Genomic DNA, 21,811 nt, shown 5'->3' on the forward strand with positions numbered 1-21,811 from the left:
TGATTTTCTAAGTAAAATAAACCTCAACTTTATTCAGCTGATGTGCTTCAAAAACAATGGGTCTAAATCCAAATTCGCAAATTAAACCCATTCAAATTCATTAGGGCAAAGGGTGGACAGAACTCCTCAGTGAAATCTTCTAAAAAATTTAAGACTCACCTCACTTGATCTTGGAGTTTGGCTTTTCTTACAACGGTCCCCCCTGAAGTAAATGTCCACGTAATAAAGAGATCCCAAGTTCCTCTTGATAACCCACCTGTTTTAAATCACAATAGGCACACCAAACTCATGTACAAGGTCACACAGGCTGGCTACTAGAGATTCTTGCATCAGCTCGACATAAGAATTCACCCCCGCCTCCACTAGAGGGTGCTCCTTCACTGGCCTGGACCCATCCCTACACTCTGAGGTGGCGGAGACAGTCACATTGTGAGGCCAAGGTCTATTTTTCACCAGGCACCAAAAGCAGATGTGTGAAAAGTGGTTATGTGACATGTAGTCTCAACGCTCCTGGATGTCCAGACACACTGGCTGCTGTCCACCAGCTCCAGGTGGTAAAGACCCAATATGCACCTCTGCAATTTTTATCCCAAACTAGAGAACTGGCTCTGAAGGTGCAGCATGAGAGTTCATCAAAGCCAACTGGTCAAATGTGGAAAGCACTGGTGCACACCATGAAAAGACGTCCTATCGGTCCACGCATGATGGGTGCGGGGACTCCTGCCTCCCAGAGTTCACGAACAAATGGCTCAGCTGCTCCCTGCAGACCTTCCTTCAAAGTGTGCTGTCTGGCAGGATCCTTGGGTGCCTGGGGGACAGGACAGCCATGCTGTCGTAGTCTCAGAATCCATTTTATGGATTACCAAGAGGCCCGTGCTAGGTCCCTGGCACCGTAGCGGTGCTGGGTGTAATGGAAATGTCAACGTGAATCCCCAGGGTTGGACAGATATAGGTCTAAAGATGCCGCAACGCCTCAGTCCACCCTCCTCCAGTCACTGCTTTAACTCTGGCAGGGCCCCAACCCATTTTAGGAGTCAAAGATCCCTCCTTCCTTGGAAACCTACGGCCGTCTGGCCCAGAGGGGTAGGAACAATGGAGATTTCATCCGACCAAAAGTGTGAAATCACCATCCAGGAACCTCAGTTACTCTGTGACAATTAAGAAAACTTACCAAAGGGGAGCTATGCCACAGACGTGCCTGAAAAGACCAACATGACTACAGAGCAGGAGGAAGGGGAGCAAGGGAGGTGAAGAGGAACACAGAAGACAAGGGAAATAAGACAGAAGACAGTTCAAGCAACAAGAAGCTAACACAGCAGGTGGGGCAGGACAACCAAAGGTGGGGTTAACACTGAGCAGGTTTCCAGTTCTGAAGGATTTTGAGTGTCATTTTATGTCTTGCCATGAAGCTACTGTGCCCAGGGCTGGTAGGGTTGGCAAGGCCTGTGGTAAATGAGAAAATACACTAACTAGGTCTTTCTGGGACTTTCAGTGATTAATCACGTTAGATGGACTTCAAGACAGACTGGCTTTATACTAAATTCCACAAGACAGCTGGCATTAGTACGGCCTGAATCCAGGGCGGGTCAGAGAAGGAAAAAGATCATACTCCCCGAAAACAGAGTGTTCCAAGGATATAAACACTACAGGTGTCTCCACGGTGGCATCTGCCCACACTGGCTGGGTAAAATGGGGGCCTGGCTGGCAGGTGCTAATATATTTCCGGGAAGAGAAGGGAACCAAAGAATTAGAGATACTAAAACTAGAGCTGAGACTGTAACTGGAAAATCACAAATCTTTGCCTACAGCTACTTTCTAAGGGGCAAAGGTGCGCACAGGTGCCAAGCCCCAGTCTCTGAACCTTAAAAGCCAACCACTCTATTAACAACTAGAAAAAATCAGTGACTAGGGTCAAGACTGAACACTGCCAGGGAATAACACTGGCCTCACTTCAGAAAGGAGAAACACCCAACTGCAGTTTGGAAAATCTTGTCATCGGCAATAGCATCTTGTTTCCCCTAGGTAGCTGCTTCCAGGGAAGGGTGTCAAGTATTGACAGTTAGTCATCTACATGTCACTGGAGTACAGGGGAGGTGGCTATGAGCATGTGAATCGACCTACTATTTAATATAATGGCTGTAAGAAAAGGAGGCTTCTTTCCTCTCCTTTTCACTTTTGCTCCAGCCTATCAGGAGCCAGAAAGGCCAGATGGTGACAAGGTGTGAACCGTGTGGACAGTCCTGCACGCAGGGCTCACTGTGGACACCTTCCCAGGGCACGCATCAGTTGTGTGAACAAAGCCACCAAAGCCATTCTTTCCCTCCCCCAGTGACAGCGAGAGTGAGAGAGACAGACCTGGGACTTCTTTCATTTCCTAAGCACCGCGTATGGTGGTGGCACTAGCTCCCCCTCCAAGATGTCACAGAAAACAGAGCAGGTTGGAAATTAGATCACAATCACTCCCAAGTGTCTTCACAGTTCAGACAGGCACACATTTCAAAAGGTGGCCTCTGGGCCCCCCTCTCTCTTTCACGCACACACACTTGCAGGCCGTGGGAATGCTGTTCAGCCACTCAGTGTGGCTGGCTCATGTCAGGTACTGCACCACGAGGAACATGACCACACAGGTCAACAGCATCCCGCCAATCATAAAGTACTTGTCCTGGAAAGCCCGCTTCTCGATGAGCCGCATCACTGTGTTGGACAAGCCCAGCATGTTGGCAATGTCAAGGATCTTCTTCTGAGTCCCCTGGGGCAGAAGAAAAGAGAAAAAAAAAAAAACATCAAGTCGCTTTACCAAGGCGGGGGAATGGCATCAGGAGACGGAGCTCTGCCAACAGACATTCTCTTGGTCACGGCCAGAATACACAGAAAGCAGTATCCGCCAGAAATAGAGCCACTTTCATGTGGTCGACTGATTTCTGATCAAGGTACCAGAGCAAAGCAAAGTGGAAAGAAAAGGCTTTTCCACAAATGGTGCTGGAATGACTGGCTATATAATATCATGCATATGTATTTTATATATATGTATCTCTCTTATAGATATGTATGTAAAAACTGAACCTCAATTCACATTATATATAAAAATTAATTTGAGATGGGTCATAGAATTAAACATAAAAGCTAAAGCCACAATTAAAGCTTCTAGAAAAAAAATAGGAAAATATCTAAAAACTGCAAACAGGCCAGACACAGTGACTCCTCCCTGTAACCCCAGCACTTTGGGAGGGGTGGGTAGGAGGATTACTTGAGGCCAGGAGTTCAAGATCAGCCTGGGCATGTAGTGAAGACGCTTTCTAAGTTATCCAGGTAAGATGGTATGCACCTGTGGCTCTAGCTACTTGGGAGGCTAAGGTGACAGAATCACTTGAGCCCAGGAGTTCGAGGCTGCAGTAAGCCAAGATCACACCACTGCACTCCAGCCTGGGTGGCAGAGCGAGGCCCTGTCTCAAAAAAATACATAAATACATACTGAAAACAATGGTATCATTAATTACAAGATGAATGAACAAATTATGGTATACCTGCACCAATGGAATACTGCTTTGCAATAAAAAGTACCTGACTACCAACATGGAATTAAATAGGTAACAACGTGAATGAACCTTGAAACATAACTGGGAAGAAGAAGTCACACAGAAAATAGTAGTTTGAATACCTTTATATGAAGCTCAATAACAAGCAAACCTCATCTATGGTGAAATAAATCACAACAGTGGTTGCCTGGGGCAGAGGGGTCAACTGACTGGGAAGGGGTCTGAGGGATCTTTCAGAGGTAATGAAAATGGTCCAGGCCTTGATGGGAGTGTGAGTTACAAAGGTTGATACATTTGCCCAAATTCACTGAACTGTAAAAATATGATCTGTACACCTTACTGTCTGTAAATTACATCTCAACAAAAATACTTAAAATTAGAATATTTTATACTAAAAAAAGAAGGCAACATCAAAAAACTTGTCCTCGGCTCTCTAGTTCCAATAATCCTTGATACCAACCCATTTACTTTGTAGAGCAGAATCTTTGAGGTTTCTTCTGAGTACAATGGGTGGGTCAAGTCCATATTTACAAGAGGGTCTGAAGTGGCAAAGACAGAAAGACACCAACACAATGACCTAAAACCCTTCTGTAAATGGCATCACCCACCACCGAAACAAAAGGGCATTTTATTCCTAAACCAAAACACAAACCATCCAGCCTGTCCTTCCCTACTGCTTTCTAATTTTCAGCCTAAAGCACATTCAATTTCTTAGTAAGTAACAAGTATAAGTGAATGCTGAGGCAGACCCCAAGTCACTCAGCACACATCACCCACTGCAACTTGTATGAATGGCATCTAACCTCATGCCCCATATCTTTTTTTTTTTTTTAATAAATACACATTAATGAGCAACTGAGAGAAGCAAGGAAAGTGAGATCAACATTAGGCATCATGGACAGGAATCCAAAATCTACATTCTGCCCAGACAGCAATTAACAAGCCTTAGCCCGAGAAATTACAAGTCAAACTTCACTGCCTTCAGAGATCAGAGAAATGTATTTTTTTCCCGAGAGAATACAATCAGACTCTTCAAGTCCTGCTTAGCTCTGAACACACAGATTATTTCATCACCGTATGAGACTAAGGATCAACCTTCTAAATCACTTGAAAAGGACCATAAATTTCAAAACATGTGTTCATTTTCAGCCACAAATTGGCCCTAGTCTTCAGAGTGCTTCGGCCTAGCCCCTTCATGCCCTCTCCTATGTTCCTTTCGAATGGCGTAGGTGGAAAATCCCTGACAGAGATAGGGTGGGAAGTGGATGAAGGGAATCAAGAGACAAACACCAGGTAGCCACAGGTGTGCAGAGGAAAGTGATTAGAAACCTCAAGTCTCAACCCCCAGCCACCTCACAGGCTTCCCCTCTGGAATCAGTGTGGGTGGCAGGAGGTGTGCAGACGCCCCAGTGCTGCCAGACTTCAGTGGGAAGCTGCATGTGCCTTAACAGGAAGCTCTAACCCCCACTGGCTCTTCATCATGTGACATGGAGTTTGGTCCTAAAAGGCCTCTACTGTTTTTCTGAGATATGAAAAGGAGAGTAGCAGTTTTCTAAAGAAAGGGCAGACTAATCAACACGTATCAGTTCAGTTCACCACAGGTGGCTCTCATGAAAGGGGAGCGCCCAGCAGGCTGTTGGAGACCACCCTTCCAGGCCATCTGAGACACTGCAACTGTCAGCAGGAGGCGAGTGTCACTTGCAGCTTGCCTGACCCTCTCCCCTGTAGAGATGGCAGGGACTGTTCAGAAGTCCTGTGGAGCTGACAGGCTCAACATGGTCCAACAAAAACTAAGATAAAGCTCACACTTCCGAGTGACTGTTTCTCACAGCTCAGTGGCTGGGAGTGCTTCATTCACAGGGGACCACACCCTGATAACACACAGAACCCACGCCCTATTATCCATCAGGGTTGATACAGGAAAAGGGCAGAGGCTGAAACATCATGACTGACATCAGAGTCTGTGTAATGTTTCTGTAAACCACTCCCAGGGGCTGGAGTCTCAGCAGTGCCAACTGGTCAGGGCTTCTAGGAATACCTGAGGCTAGGGAGTGAAGAGTCGCTGGGATCACCAGCATGGGTTTTAGAAGCTCTAGAAGCTTCTAAAGCTCTAATCTACTGCAAACAACCAGGCAGCCCTAACACTGCACGGTAGGGATTCAGTTACTGAAATACAAAAGGTTTTAGTTATAAGGCAGTCCACAGTAGGGGTCCTAAGGGAAAGCCACCTTAAAGTGAGGTACCAAAGGACAGCCACGTCTTCATTCTTCCAAGAGTAGATTCTGTAACACAATTTCTCAGCCTGTGATTGGACCCCTCATAGTAGCACTCACTTTCATGATAAGTTCAGTAAATGGGAAAAGACCTGGATAATAAGAGAGGCCACTTCATGGTTTGTTTCAAGCACTGGCAAAGGAACTGGGTACTTTCAGGCTCACAGTAACTCAACTCCAACAGAAAGGATCCCAAACGCAAGTGCTCTGTCTTGTCATCAAAATATCACAATTTTGAGGACACGTAATCAAAATATAAACACAGTTACTAAACTATTGGATGAGGCTAAAACAAGAGGCCTTCTCCCTGTCCCCCAGCAGGGACCCCACCTTCAAAGTCAGTCTCTGGGTCCTCAGTCCATCTAAAATATTGTGCCCATCTAAAATGAGGTCATCCATGCCGTGGTGAACTTTCTGGAGGGAGGAGTTAAACTGCAGTGATTCGTCCATTGGTATGGTGGTGTCAGAGTCCTGTGAAAGAAACACAGGCACTTGATTAACTTTGCTTGTCAGTCAGCTCCTGGGGTCTGACTGCTCTGTCTTTTGGTCAAGGCCAAGCCAGAACAGCCAGAGCGGCGGTGCAAGAATCAGCGGACCCTAACAGGTAAGAAAAAGCCAAGCAAAGGCCTGGGGTGGCCTCTGTCCACACAGAAGAGGAACTTCCTCAGATCTGTCACTCTCCAAATGAGTTCCACTCCACAAATAACATTAATTCCAACGATACTTGTCTCTGTATCACTGTCTCCTCTTAGGAAAAGCCATTCCTTCAAGACCTCATTGGGTGTCTCCTAAAGGCTTTCTCTGACTACTCACTAACCTAGCTTGTCCCAAATGTTCCTTTCCTTGGCTTCCGAAGCCTTAATGCAATGTTAAATGTTTGCTCGTGTCCTTTAGCTATTTTATCCATAGTTTACCTCTCCAAGTAGACTGAGGGTTAACTAAGGATAGAGGAGGCTGTGCTTCTGCATTTTCTATATATATATATATTTTTTTTTTTTTTTTTTTGAGACAGGGTCTCCCTCTGTCACGCAGGGTGGAGTGCAGTGGCACGATCTCAGCTCACTGCAACCTTAGCCTCCTGGACTCAGTGATTCTCCCATCTCAGCCTTCTGAGCAGTGGGACCACAGGTGCATGCTACCATGCCCAGTATTTTTCTTTCTTTCTTTTTTTTATTTTTGGTAGAGACAGGGTTTCACCATGTTGCTCAGGCTGGTCTCGAACTCCTGCGCTCAAGCAATCTGTCCATAGGCCTCCCCATTTTATAGATGAAAAACTGCCCAGAAAGGTAGAATAACTTGTCCAAGATCACAGAGCTGGTAAGAAGTCCAGCGGAGGTGGGAATCTGGGTACTGAGCGCACGGCCTGCCCTGTTACCCATACTGTAGAGAGAAACACCAACACCCATCCTGGTGGCTCTACTTCTGCACTGAAAGTGGACTACAGACAGGAGCCAAGTCCTTACCAGTTGTGAGAGTGTTCCCTTCTCTTTTCTGCCAATCACAAACTCTCCTGCCAAGTAGTGCTGGGGTTTGTTTCACGTTTTTTTTGAGACAGGGTCTCAGTCTGTCACCCAGGATAGAGCGCAGCCTTGACCTACCAGGCTTAAGTGATCCTCTCACTTCAGCCTCCCGAGTAGCTGGTACCACAGGCTCATGCCACCATGCCCGGCTAATTTTTATACTTTCTGTAGAGACAAGGTCTCACCATGTCACCCAGGATGGTGAACTCCTGAACAATCTGCTGCCTTGGTCTCCCAAAGTGCTGGGATCACAGGTGTGTGCCATTGTGCCCCGTCCTACTAGTGCTGTTTTTACCACCTAAATCCCAGTTTCAACTGTCAGAAAAAAAAAAAAGGTTATGCCACTGTTTCTTTGCTGCTCAGATTTGGAATCATTTTGTACATGTGCATTTTCAACTGCCCCTGCTAACAGAGGAGCTCCTCACACGTAGGTGTCAGGTCTTTTAATTTCATCATGTGCTTTACTCCTAGTGCCTGAATTAATCAGTGTTCTGCATGCAGCTAATGCCCAGCGCGTCAAAAGACGCTGGTGTTGGAAAGACTCAGTTAGAGACTTCTCTTCAGTAATTTGACAAACACTTACGAAATGCCATTTACATACAAATCTTTCTTACCCTCCCATCTAAAACAGTATGGCTGATGGGCCATTATCTCTCAGAAAAATGTATTATAGCTCCAGATGGTAGAATGACCAGGAAGAAGTTTCATCTGGCAAGCCAATGTTTATTAAGAACTGACTGTATGCACAGCATCACACCAGGCTAGCAAAAAACAAAATAATCCTAAACGATCATCCCTGGTCTAAAAAAGGCCTGAATACTACATTATTAACGATCTAAAATCCAACCATCTTTTAGTGTGTCTTATAGTTCATTAAATTTTTGAACTGTTAAACACTGTGACTTGACTGCTTAGTCTGGGGAAGCAAAACAACGTTGGCAGAGCCTGAAACACTTGGGGAAATTTACTGCAAAGCAAGGATGCAGCATTGAGGGTTAAACATCTACAAAGCGTTGATGTGAATTTTAACAACAGGCTTAGAAAGCTAACATCTCTTTAGAAAATAATCCTCTGTAAAAAACAAAATACAAAAAGCCAAAGCACACTTCACTTAGTGGAATATATTATGCAGGACACAGAAAAGGCCAGTCTGTTCTACAGCCATGTGCAGGAAATGATCTGGTTAAGACTAAAGGGCAGGGACAATGGGTTCTGAGAAATCATACGTGCACACCAACACATTTTCAGACAGACTCAGGCAAGCAGTCCGTCTAACCCTACACATCCGTTAACAAATTCCTCCAAATTGCTGCTCAGACTAGGGGCAAAAACATTTTAATGCACCTGACACTGGAACCACACACATACTCGGCACAACGGCAACTGCCCGCAGGCAGCTTTGAAATACTGCCTTCTCTACAAATGGCCTAAGTTCTAATCATCTGTCTCTATCTGATCAGAAAAACGTTTCCACTATGTGAACTTCCACCTTTCTGTCTCAGACCAGTCCAACCAGGTAATTTTCACCTCTGCCTATTCCCCTTCAATTTAACTGCTTCCTCTTCAGGTTTTTGTCTTAGAAAAAGGGATTCTCTGTCGAGGTCTAGTCTCTGTGGCAATGCACAAAGTTCCCGTCATTTCCAGTTGGTTTCCTCATCACCAGTCTTCTTCAGATACCCCCAAAACAGATGGCGCTCAGAGATCTGAACTCCAGCCCCCACAATCTGTCAAATGCAGGCCGACCCTCACCGCAGGCCTGGCTTACGTTAGTGGTGAAGGTTCGAGACAGAAGCTCTTCTCGCTGTCTCTCCTGCTGCTCCCTTGCATGGCGCCGATGCTGGAAGTTTCTGAGCGCAGTCTGCAGGTGCTGGACATCATACTTTAACTGGTCGACCCGACTGGAATTGATGGAGAGAGAGATTAAATTCCAGGAACTCAGGGCAGCAGAGTCTCAGGGGGCCAGGCTTTGTATTCAGGAAAGACAGCATTTCCTTACTTCTCCCTACACCACCCCACGCTATACCCCACCACCACAAGATCTGATTTTGATCAATGATGTTGAAAGTAAAGAAGTAACGTGTGGTTAAAGCGAGATGGTAGCACACAAGCTTCTGGCAGCTTTACTTCAGAATCTGTTGCTCTCTGATTCTGGATGCATGACAGGGAACAGGGGACAGGAAGCAGGCTCGCTGACCTCTTCTTGACCTTCTATGGATTATATCGCTCTCCTGGAAGAAGCCCAAGGGCATCTTTGAGGTAAAGCATCCACAAAGTATCATAAAACTTTTGGAAACAGGCACTGGGGGTGGAGTGGCGAAGGTGGTTTCATTTTAATTTCATGGTGGAGTATCAAACATTAGATCAGCATTTCATTATGGGTGGACTGATTCAAGTGATTTTTCATTTCAACCCAAGAAGAACCCAGCAGGAACCAAAGAGCAGAACAAAACTCCATGGCAACATTAGGCTTCAGGTGGCCATGGGTCTAGTCAGAAAAACAGAACTGGAGGCAAAATTTCAAAATGACACCAAAGGGGTCACAAGGTTTCTGAGTCACAAACCTCACAGTTTATTTATTTTGAGGAGCATTACTCAGATACAACTGTGCCCTTTGGGGGGGCTTTTTCTTTACTAAGTCGTAGTTTTTCAACATGTACGTGGGTTTTCAGAATATTCTATCGCCTCCCCCCCCCAGGAGAAAAGCCTATCTTGCCGGGCCTGGAGTAGCAGTGCCATGTCAGAGGTCAGCACTTACAGTTTGGCATTTTGCCTTTTGTTAGGGGGCTCCTTGCTGGACAAAATCTCCAGACGTTCTAGACGGCTGAATATCTGGTCTATGCTTGCTTGGATTTCGTTTTCTACTACTGTACAAAAAAGAAAAAAGAATAATTGCTGGAAAAGAGATAGTGAACTTAAATTAGAATAAATTACAGATTTTTTTTTCAATATCCAATAAACTAGAACTACATATTTCAAAAGGAGAAAAATGTATACACTAATGAATAACAGAAAAAATTCAAATTATGCCGTAAATGTTGTTTTGAAAAAAGTACATGTATATAGTTGTTAATGACACAACAATGCCAATTTTTTAAAAAAGCTGAAGGTAAATCTGTAGAAATAAATTTCCTACCTTTAGAAAATAAACATGCAAAGGTTGTACAAATAAATACTTTAAGCTAAATTTTCTGATATAGGTCTCTTTTCCTTTGGATTTCTCAGACGTGGATTATAAATACCTAGTAAAAAGACTGCCAGTTGAATTCCCTATAGTAATGAGTTTTTTTTTTTTTTTAATTAAAAAAAAAAAAGCATAAAGGAAGGGGAAGATTAGTATGTGAAACATACAGAGGAGAGCTCCCTTAAGGCTTTCTGTAAGAATGGGTGGGCTGAGCAATGTTGACGTCCCCAAAATAGACCAAATATCAATAGGAAAGGCCCAGGAAAGAATCCACAGAGGTAAAGAGATATGATAAATACGGTCATTTTCCTTATCTCTTTCGATAAGACAGTCAAAATGACCTCTTTCCATTTCTAATCATGTAACGAGATTGCTGAGAAGGCAAACAAAGTCCAATGAACAAAAAAGCTAAACTGTGCACAAAAGAAAGCATCCAGACTGCTTCTTGCCCCATAAAGAAGTGACAGCGGTGACACTGCCCCTTCCTAGGCCTTTGCGCCCACAGTAAACAAAGACAGTTGAGATTAGAACAAGGTGGGGCACAGAACCAAGAACAGAGCTGCTTTTGAAGCTGTGAAAGGAGACGTGAGAGAACAGGAGGAATGGGTCCGGAGGGAGCCCAGCAGTGGGGTGGGTAGGCAGTCCCCGCAGGTGGTGTCCATATGACTGACTCAGAAAAAAGATCTTTCCTTAGAATAGAAAAAAAAAAAAAAACGAAAAAAACCAAAAATCCAGCATGCTTCTCAAAAGAAACCATGCTGTGGGAACTAAACTAATTAATATTGCTGTTCGTTTCTGAATAATCCTCCTTAAAAGCCACAGTTCTCAGCTCAGAAGAAATGGCCAATTCCAGTTAAACATCTCTGAATTTTTATGGAGTACATTCCTCTAAGGACTAGGTAATTAGATTAAGACAGATGGAGGCAAGCGCTTCCATTCCCATAGGGCCATGTCAGGTTGAGTGGAGGGGTAATGGGGGATAAGACTTGTGGGATTCCAAAGGGCACACTCAGGGAAATCAGTGATTTTGCCATAGGGTTTTTCTGTCCACCCTAACAACAAAACTCATTCCACGCTGAATCATTAAGCCCCCGAGGCAGAGTGCAGTCAGGAAACCCAGCCCATTAGCACCCTGTCATCAGAGAAAGGACTCTGGTCTCCACAGTTAATTACTCACTCTGCACAGACTGCTTGTCTGCCGTCTCCAGGCGTCCCATGCGAGACTGGATCTCGTGGACCTGCCTATCAAAGGAAGAGGGAGGAAATGAGTGAGACAGGAGTAATCAACAGCGCTTCAGTCAGAAAAGACAATGTTTCTGATGCCAACATGTAACTGATTTAAATTGACAGCATCACTGAACTGTAAAATTTGTATGTGGCACTTTAGGTCCCACGTTTTGGCATGGTTTCTAATATCTTAACTACTAATAATAACACTGATAGGCAGATTATGGGTGCTTACCATATCCAAAAGACTCTGCCAAGTCAATAACCCTATGAGGAAAGTACTATTATCATCCTCATTTTATAAATAAAACTGAAGCCCAGAAAGCTTATGTAACTTGTTCAAGGTCACACAGCCAGTGATAAACCTCGAACCGGACCCAGCCAATCCTACTTTCTGTTCTATGACCTAATGTGCTAAGCACTGGCCTGTACTAGGAAGAGTCAAAGAGCAAGGGAGATATAATCCTTGTCCTTGAGAAACAACATAATTAGGAATGACAGGCTGGACAGACATGAACAAGCCCTGGGAAGATTCACGAGAAAAGCAATACACATAAGTATAAACAAACAGAAAGAGGGGCAGCTCTGCACAGTGGTGTCACAGGCAAGCAGACAGAGGGGCGGGGCTGAGAAAAACAAACCAGGTAAGTTTTGTGGACAGAGAGAGTTCTGAGCATCACTGTGAAGAAGGGAGACATCATTTGGTGAAGGAAGATAGAGAAAATTGATATGCAAAAATTCATACGAGACATGTGGATTACAAGCAGAGAGGGCTGCTTGAAAGAGAATCAGGTCAGAGGAAGAGGATGGTGAAGTGACTCACTGGAGGAAACCAGTCAAAGGAAGACCCTGAAAGATAGGGACCTCCTGTTTGGTAAACATCTTTCCCTGACAATATCAAGGAAAGAAGGAACTGCCATCTCATTTGGAAATGCAACACTGTACCCTGGATCTGGGTAACACTCTCTGGAGGCTTTCCAGGGCCTGGCCAAGGACATCCTCAGGACCCCCTTCCTAGTGGTCCTCCATGATCAGTCCTTGGGATACTGCTTATGCTGGCCCCACCGTCCACTTCCTGGTGCTCACAGTGGAGGTTCCCCAAGTTAGGGCCCACATGTAGGGAGCCTGCTGGACTCTCACATCATCCCCAACGCTGGAGGAAAGGTCAGCAACCAGTCTCCATCATGAGCACTGCAAACCAGGACTCCGAATTTACCAGTGCCAGCCAGGCACCCAACTTCGGCTTCAGCTGGTGCCCAGTCTTTACCAGGGCTTCCCTGTGGCCTCCAGACATGCCCTCGGGCACCAAAAGAAGCCGGGCGAGCTGTGAAATGACTCCCCAGGGTGCTCCTAGGCAAGACCTGTGGCCCTGAGAAGCAACTAGAAATCACTGCTAGAGTCCAAGACCAGACCGTTGCTTCCGGAAAGTAAGTCCGGGATATTCCGGGATGATGCGGGGGTGTGGAGGTATGGGGGTGGATGTAGGAATGCAGCCTGAGGTAGCCGACATCTGAAGCAGGGCAAACAAGGGAACGGGTATAGGGGACCGGAGGGTAACGGGGATGGAAAGGAGAATTAGGACTCTAAGGAAGTCCTGACGCAGGCTGTGAGGTAAATTTTCAATGCTGATTTAATAGAAAAATCTGAAAGTTCATAATATTATCAACACGAACAGTGACACAATAAAAAGTGGGGAGGCCAAGAATAGCCAAGACCACTCTGAAGAAGGAGGGGGAGGAACGACTTGTCCAACCAGCCATTATGACTGTAACAATGGAAACAAGATGGCGGCAGTGCAGGCACAGATGGACAAGGAAAGGCAAACCCTACAGCTGGCCCAAGAGGAAAGAAAGAGCGCAGACACAGCCCCACGTATTTGGAAGCTTTTGAAAGAAGGGACTACAATAAATGCCAACAGCTCCAGTTTGTTATCCGTACAGAAAAAGGACACCTCGGGTAATACATAAAAATAAACTCAAGCTCACTTAAAACCTATCTGGAAAAAGCAGAGCTTTCAAACTTTCTGAAGAAAATACAGGCATGCATAAATGACCTTGGGTTACAGAAGGATGTCTTAAATAAGACAAAATCCAAAAACTACCTGCCCCCACAAAACCCACAAACCACAAAGAAAAAGACAGATACATCTGACAACATTAAAATAAAAAACTTCTGTACACCAAAGCCACAAAATAAACAAGTAAATGAACAGCACAGACTGGAGGGTATCTGCAGCAGATAACAAAGGATTGATGTGCAGAAAATATACAAAGAATTGTTACAAATCAATAGGAAAAGTCCAACAAGGCATTTTTTTAAAAAAAAAAGAAGAAAGGGCAAATGACAGGAAAGAAAACCCAAATGGTCAATCAATACACAAAATGACACTCAACTAGGAAAATACAAATGAAAAGCACTGAGATCACATTTCTTTAGCCCGTCAAACTGACAAATATTTTAAAGTTTGGGAACATATGCATTAATAAGGACATAGGGAAACCAGAACTCTCATACCCAGCTGGTAGGATTATAAATTGGTAAAATACTTTAAATGCTTTCTGACAATAACTAGTAGAATACAGCATGTGCCCATCCTATGACCCAGCACTTTGAGGAATGTGTCCTAGAGAGCTTCTGGGATACCTTGAGGAGATGTAAATGGCAGGGATGTTCATCAAACCACTTTTGTACAGGCCCATAATCCACTGACTTTTCCCATCAAATCTCTATTTGCTTTGAACCAATTAGAGAAGATGTAGCTAATAATACAATTCCAGTCGCTACATTTCATGCTAAGAAAAGATAAATGTGAAACAACAAAGCCAAGTATGAATGGCAAGGTGGGAACTACTAATATGCCAAGTGCAAAATCTGTCTCAAACTGAACTGGGAATTCTGACAACACAACACGCTGGAAGTCAATAAGAAACAGGTGATACACAAGCAAGACTTGGGAGCATGGCCATAAGGAATGCCCTCTCTAGCATGGGGTCCATGGTGGGCTTGGGCGATAATATAACAAAGCAGAGAAATAGTAGCAAATAAGCCAGGGTCACTGTAGCTGTCTTTTAAAAAGGTTTACAGAAGATCTAGGAAGAATTTTTTAATAGAAGTGCTTTTTAAAAGTTCATGAAACTACTCACCACCCCCCACCACCCCATAACATCCACTTTACATCCAGGCTGCCTCTGACCACTGTGAATGTGAAAACGCTATGTAATCTATACAGCATCATGTAAGTTTGGTGTTAACTTTACTTAAAAGTAATGGCAACAATCTGGTCATTTTCATTTCACTCACTTTGCCTTTACATTTTGCTCATTAAAGGGCAAAATCTATCAAGGAAAAACATGGTCTTGAGATAAGGTAATAGTTCTTAAGCCCAGCTGCTCAGGGAAAAAAAAAAATGGTCTTGAGATAAGGTAACAGTTCTTAAGCCCACCTGTTCATCAAAACCACCTGGGGAGCTTGTTAAATGTAGTGCTTCTTGTTTCCTGGACATATGATAACATCCAGGACAGGAGACTGATCTTGGACTACATACGGGACAAATGTGGTCGCCTTTACAACCACTGGGATCTCAAAAACAGAAGCTTGGCTATTTTATAAACTATAAAGTTTACCTAAAATAAACATTTAAGTGTAATATGTTTATTCTGTTTTTCATCTTTTATTTTCACTCATTCGCTGTTCAAGTAGATTCAGGAGTTTTCAAGTAACTTTAAAATGTCAATCCAATTCCAATGTATTCAATGTATTCAGGGACATGGTAAGAGATAACCACAAACTGGGTTCAAAGTTCCAGTAAAATTAATACGTTTAGCTACTGTTGTGTCAACTCAGCTATAATCGCTAATTTCTGCAGTTGCCAAAGTTCATTGCTGGTGCTCACTGGACTCCACGTGTTTCCTGTGAAAGTCATTCAGTCACCAGTTCTGTATCATGGAACTGAAAGGAGCCTTACAGTTTAACCAGCCCAAACTACAATATCATTCTACAGATGAGGAAAAACAAAGCAAGGAGGTCTAGAACCAGAACTCCCACTCCTGGTTCACCACTTGAAAGGAAAGACAGATACTGCAGCATAAAAGAAAGTAAACTCCTCAAGGGCAGGGCTGTGCTGCCAGCACTGAGAATGGTGCATAGCACATAGTAGGTGCTCAATAAATATTTAATGAATTAATGAGTGTCAGGGTAACAGAGGGCCTAATAGTTGTGGGGCAAAGCTGGCCCACTGCTTGTTTTGATAAATAAAATTGTACTGGAACACAAGTACATCAATCAGTTTATATATTGTCTATGGCTGTTTTCCCAATATAACAGCAGAGCAGTCACTATAGAGACTGCATAGCCCCCAGAGCCTGTAATATTTACTATCTGGCCCTTAACAGAAAAAACTGGCAAGCTGTTAGAGTTCAAGGGTGCATTGTTGGAGGCCTACAGAGTTCATCTACACTCCACACACCTTGTTTGGGGTACCACTTAGAATTCCTCTTCTGAGCCATGCAGTTTTCTCTGAGATTAGCTGCACTGAAAACAGGTAGTCTAGGACTCTCTAAACAAAATTATTCTTGAATATAAAATGGCTCATGGCCTTCTTGGCAACATCTTTTAACTAAATTAACTAGATAAGACTATACATAACAGATTAACTTCAAGGCACCACCATGCCCATTGTGCCCCGGGATTGTGAAAGATCTGCCCTTTCTTAGTAACATGAACATAATTGCGTTTCATTCTTTCTCTAAATTACTCACAGACTAGTTTAAGTCCCTTCCTATAATGTTTATGTGAGAATAGGGCTCCCCCGTGTAAAAGAAAATTCTGTCATTACAAAGTAGGTTCTGTATTTTCGCCCAAATGAAACACTTCATCGTCAAAATAAAAGAAACCCGTAAACTTAGAAAATGAAAGAGAAAGAGGATCTTCACCCTCTTACTCCTAATGCTTCAGGGCATTTCATTTCCAGGCCTTGGGAGTGTGAGTTTAAGTGTTTTAATCAATAAAACTACAGCATAAGTTTGACAGTTCTCAATAGGACAGGTATATACCTCAATAAATTGAGAAAAGGATCTAAAACAGATACTTTTACACCAGAGTTCATAGCAGTATTATTCTCAACAGCCCAATGGTGGAAACATCCAAGTGTCCATCAACAGATGAGTGGGTAACAAAATGTGGTAGATACATACAACGGAACATTATTCAGCCATAAAACGGAATGAAATTCTGGTAACAGGTTACAATATAGATGAACCCTGAAAACATTAAGTGAAATAAGCCTGATACAAAAGGACAAATTCTGTATGACTCCACTTATAAGTATCTAGAATAGGTAAATTCATAGAGAGAAGTAAAACAGAGGTTACTAGGTGCTCTGGAAGGAAGAAACGAGGTGCTACTGATTAACAGGCACACTGGGATGATGAAAAAGTTCTGGAAATGGATCTTAGTGATGTAAGTTGTGTACCTACCCAATGTCACTGAATTGTACACTTAAAAATTGTTAAAACAGTAAATCTTATGTTGTGTATATTTTACAATAAAAAATAAAAATCATAAAATTCCGTCCCCCCAAAACAGGGTAAAAATCATAAAATTCTGCCCCCTCCCCCCAAAAATAGGGTAAGTATGGCCCCATTACCATATTCAACTACATATCTCAGCAAGTTCCAAAAGTGCAGGACGATGCGAATAAAGGACACTATCAAGGAACTTAAGTCATGAGAAGCTAAATTAAAATTCGACTTTCTCTGCGATAACCTGTAACCAAATACTATTAACAAGTAATAACAGCGAATGCTACGTGGACAGCAATTTCTTTGTACCATAAAAACGTGGTCTTTAGTATAAATCGAATAAGAATAAAAATATTCTCCCGTACGTGCCTTGACTCTCCAATTAAACAGTACACTCCTACGGCCAGGGGCCGTGTCTCCTACTCCGTGTCTCCTCTCGAGCTCTACCAACCAGGAGCACCGAGTTGACAAGTGCTGGACAAAGTTTTATAACCTGCAGGTGCGACTTTCCCTTCACCCAGTCTACCCAGCAGGTGGTCACGGACTTGCAGACCCCAGGAGTCATCGGCCCCACGTCTCCAGGCCCCAGACTGAACCCACTGTCTGTGTCTGACCTGGGCGTCCCGCCAAGGATTAAGCACTTCGGAGGCATCCCCAGCAGTGCCCTGGCGGAAAAACTCGGCCTCTACCCTGGCGGACGTCCGAGGCCCCAGCCCCGGAAGCCAGCCTCATCTGGCCTATCCTCGTCTAGCCCCTGCCCGCTCCCCAATCGGCCCTCACTTGTGCGTTTGCTGGTACAGCGGCTCCATGTCGCCGGCCGGGCCGGCCACTGCTCCGGCTCTGGCTTCCTCTGAACACGTCCTCACAGCCCCCCTTCCGGTTTCCGGTTTCCGGTCGCAGGGCCCTCCCTCCCCTACCGGCCAAGGCTGCCCGCACGCGCGCCTTACTAGCGGTGGTTGCGAGATGAGAGAAGGGGAAGGAGAAATGAGGCCGGCGACGGAAGGATAAGTGTAATCACAGGCTCGGCTTTACGTGAAGGGCAAGGAGGTGTAGATGTTTGCTGAAGGCTAGCCTCAGGATTGAGTCAGGCATTAGGAAGGACAATGGCGGGATACTCACGAGAGGTCCTCAGAGCAAAGTTGAAGGCGAGCGACGGACATCTGCTCTTCCCTGCCGCAGAAAGGACGGGAGGTTCTTACTTGGCTTCGCTTTAAACCATGTAATCGGGGGTCTGGAGATTTCGTTCTTCACTGTTTTTCCTGGCGCAAGCTTTTCCTGTTTCGCATTTGTCTACTCACTCTCCCGCCTATCTACTCCCCATTCCTATTTATCCATCCAGTAAACCTACATTGAATGAATGAGTGGTTATTATGTGTCATGTATGAAGCAGGGAAAACCAGGTTCCTGCTGCCCTCAGAGAGCTTCTGGTCTGGGAAAGGAAATAAGATATGTATACTGTCAAAAGATAAAATTACAAGAAATGTAGTTATAGATCTTAACTGGCTATTTGCGATTCTAGCACCGGGCAACACCTTATTCTATGAAATAGAATGAGTATTCTGATGAGCTGAGCAGAGGAGATTGTCTTTATAGACAGAAAAGGGCTGAAAAAAAGCAGAAGCAACAAGTTTCAAAGTTATTTTACTTGTATTGGTTAAGGCAAAGGGACTTCCTTTATCATGGGGATATGGCTATTTCCCTTCTCTTCTGATTTCTCTGAAGGTCAGATGAACAGCTTAATTTCGGCTTTGTGGCTTGGAACGTTAGCATGAGTGACTATTTTGGTTTGGCCTGTTGGGCCTAGTGCGGAGCTCAGTCCAAACCAATGGCTTTCTATGAATTTTATTTATCAAGACAAACATTTATTTATCAAGACAAACATTCCAAAGAGATTGAGCTGAACTGGGGGTCGTCTCCCGGAGGACATTTAGGAAAGACTTAATGAAGGGGTGGTATTTAAGCAGGGACTGGGATTTGGACACTAATGTGTCTGCACATAGGCTATCCCATTTCCATCCTCCAAGCTTATCTGCTCTTCTTCCCAAGGCAGGAGACGTTTTTTTTTTTTTTTTTTTTTTTTTTTGACAAATTGATACTTCTGTTTTCCTGGATCCTGGATCCCACCCAGTTTTGTGTCCCAAGAGACTGTCCACCCATGTACATTCTTTTCCTGAAATTATTTTTTTCATTTATTCTGTCGTTGAGCATCTACAACGTACCATGCACAGATACTGGAGATAGGTACACAAGCAAGACACAGCCCTAAAATCTCCCATATCTCTCGTGGTCTGTTGGGAGGACAATCATACTCTCAAGCTACATTATCAAGTAGAATACATGCTACAATTGATCCAAAGTACCATTTCCCTGGGGAGGGCAAGAAGGGTTCATGGACAAAATAGCATATGAATAGGACCTTCAAGAATCAAGAGAATTTTAACAGTGTCTTGTATATACTAACCACTGTGAAAATGTTTATTGTATCTGCCTGGTAGAGATGAAGAGGAGTACATTTGAGGCTGAGGGGATAGCTTGAGCAAAGGCAAACAGAAGGAAAGAACATGAATCTCCTCTGGCTGGATTCAGGGTGTTTGGGGCAATAATAGTATTCGAAGAAAGGTTAGAACCAGATCATAGGAATTTTTTTTTCTTTTTCTTTTCTTTTCTTTTTTTTTTTTTTTTTTTTTTTTTTGAGATGGAGTCTTGCTCTGTTGCCCAGGCTGGAATGCAATGGTGCAATCTTGGTTCACTCCAACCTCCGCCTCCTGGGTTCAAGCGATTCTCCTGCCTCAGCCTCCCAAGTAGCTAGGATTACAGGCACCCACCACCACACCCAGCTAATTTTTGTGTTTTTAGTAGAGACAGGGTTTCACCATGTTGGTCAGGCTGGTCTCGAACTCCCGACCTCAGACGATTCACCCACTTTGGCCTCCTGAAGTGCTGTGGTTACAGGCATGAGCCACTGCACCTGGCCAGGAAATCTTAAATGTCAGTGTTGGGTTTTTATTTATAGATTTTTATTCTCTGGATAGTTGGAAGCTATCAGAAAAATCTATCAGAGGATAGAAATGTAAAAAATTTCTCAAATAATTTTCATGCCTATGTCTTGTTTTCCTTTGGGTCTCATGGCATCCCTGGGAGGTGGATAAGGCAGATAAGGAAATTGAAGTTCAGAAGATCTCCCTTCTGCCTCTCAGTCTCTTAAAGACTTAAGCCTTTACATGTATTTAGGCCTTCCTCTAAATGGAAGAAAACTCCACTCTCCATCTTACTGCATTTTTAACTTATATCCCATTTTTTCTTTTTCGTGTGTGGTTAAACCACTTGGATAATTGATATATACTGCTGACATTCTCTTGGCATGACTTACCCTCTAGCCTCTCCTTCATTTTACTAGAACTGTTTTCTAGGCTCACCAGAGTCCACTTGACTTAGTCCATTGGTCTCCTTCCATAAATCATCCTACATTATATATTCATTGAGCTGATAACTGTGTGTCAAACACAATGCAAGGGCTGATGTACAAAGATGAGTAAGACACCACCTTACAAACAAACAAACAAAACTGTGTTATAAAATTCATGGACTCATGTGAGGAATTGTGATTTAACAACAAAGATAAGAAAAATTAGTAGAGAAAAGTACTTAGGTGTTTGTTTATTGTCTAATATGTGCATGTGAATATTCTTTACATTGTTCAGGCACCATCACTTTCTGTCTGGATCCAGGAACTATTTCTTTATGCTATTGTCAAATGTGCTGTTTCTCGCTAGTTTCTGGCTACCATGAGAAAAGGGGAACAACATTGTTATTCACAATGCCATGACTTTTCAGAACCTGTTTGTATTGTCCTATGTAGCTTTCTCTGCCCCTCCAGTTCCTAATGCCACTTATTTAAAGCTGGTACTGCAGAGAGTCCCCACTAGGGCAATGCTGAACGGAAATGTGGGATTGGAGCTACTGTAGAGTCCCCAGTAGGGCAGTGCCTAGTGAAGCAGTGGGAATGGAGCCATCTCCAAGACCTCAAAACTGTAGTCCGCCGGGCGCGGTGGCTCAAGCCTGTAATCCCAGCACTTTGGGAGGCTGAGACGGGCGGATCATAAGGTCAGGAGATCGAGACCATCCTGGCTAACACGGTGAAACCCCGTCTCTACTAAAAAATACAAAAAACTAGCCGGGCGAGGTGGCGGGCGCCTGTGGTCCCAGCTACTCCGGAGGCTGAGGCAGGAGAATGGCATAAACCCGGGAGGCGGAGCTTGCAGTGAGCTGAGATCCGGCCACTGCACTCCAGCCTGGGCGACAGAGCCAGACTCAGTCTCAAAAAAAAAAAAAAAAACTGTAGTCCTACCAGTATGCAACTCCAGCCTGGGAACTATAGGCAGGAGACTCCAATCCATCAGAGCTGCTGCGTGGACTGAGCCTAGAAAGGCTGTAGAGGTGGGACTGCCCAGAGCTTTGGGGGCCCAGCCTCGCAGCATGTCCAGGAGTGGGACATGAATCAGAGGAGATTATTTTCTAGCTTTAAGACTTAATGTTGTTTTCCCTATTGGATTTT

The 21,811-nt window shown here is 44.1% G+C and overlaps 1 protein-coding gene across 1 annotated transcript in view; it reads right to left on the reverse strand.

The window, feature by feature from the left end:
• GOSR2 (golgi SNAP receptor complex member 2) overlaps positions 1–21,811 on the reverse strand; it is a 151,348-nt gene continuing 129,537 nt past the window's right edge. The window contains exons 2-7 of the mRNA XM_050763751.1: positions 18,037–18,118; positions 11,688–11,752; positions 10,085–10,193; positions 9,095–9,227; positions 6,140–6,280; positions 1–2,749 (exon numbers count right to left, since the gene is read on the reverse strand). Coding sequence (XP_050619708.1) covers positions 2,588–2,749; positions 6,140–6,280; positions 9,095–9,227; positions 10,085–10,193; positions 11,688–11,752; positions 18,037–18,065 — 639 coding nt within the window. The 5' untranslated portion in view covers positions 18,066–18,118 and the 3' untranslated portion in view covers positions 1–2,587. The remainder of the gene's footprint in view (positions 2,750–6,139; positions 6,281–9,094; positions 9,228–10,084; positions 10,194–11,687; positions 11,753–18,036; positions 18,119–21,811) is intronic.

This window comes from Macaca thibetana, chromosome 16 (assembly GCF_024542745.1).
Source record: "Macaca thibetana thibetana isolate TM-01 chromosome 16, ASM2454274v1, whole genome shotgun sequence".
Lineage (NCBI taxonomy): Eukaryota > Metazoa > Chordata > Mammalia > Primates > Cercopithecidae > Macaca > Macaca thibetana.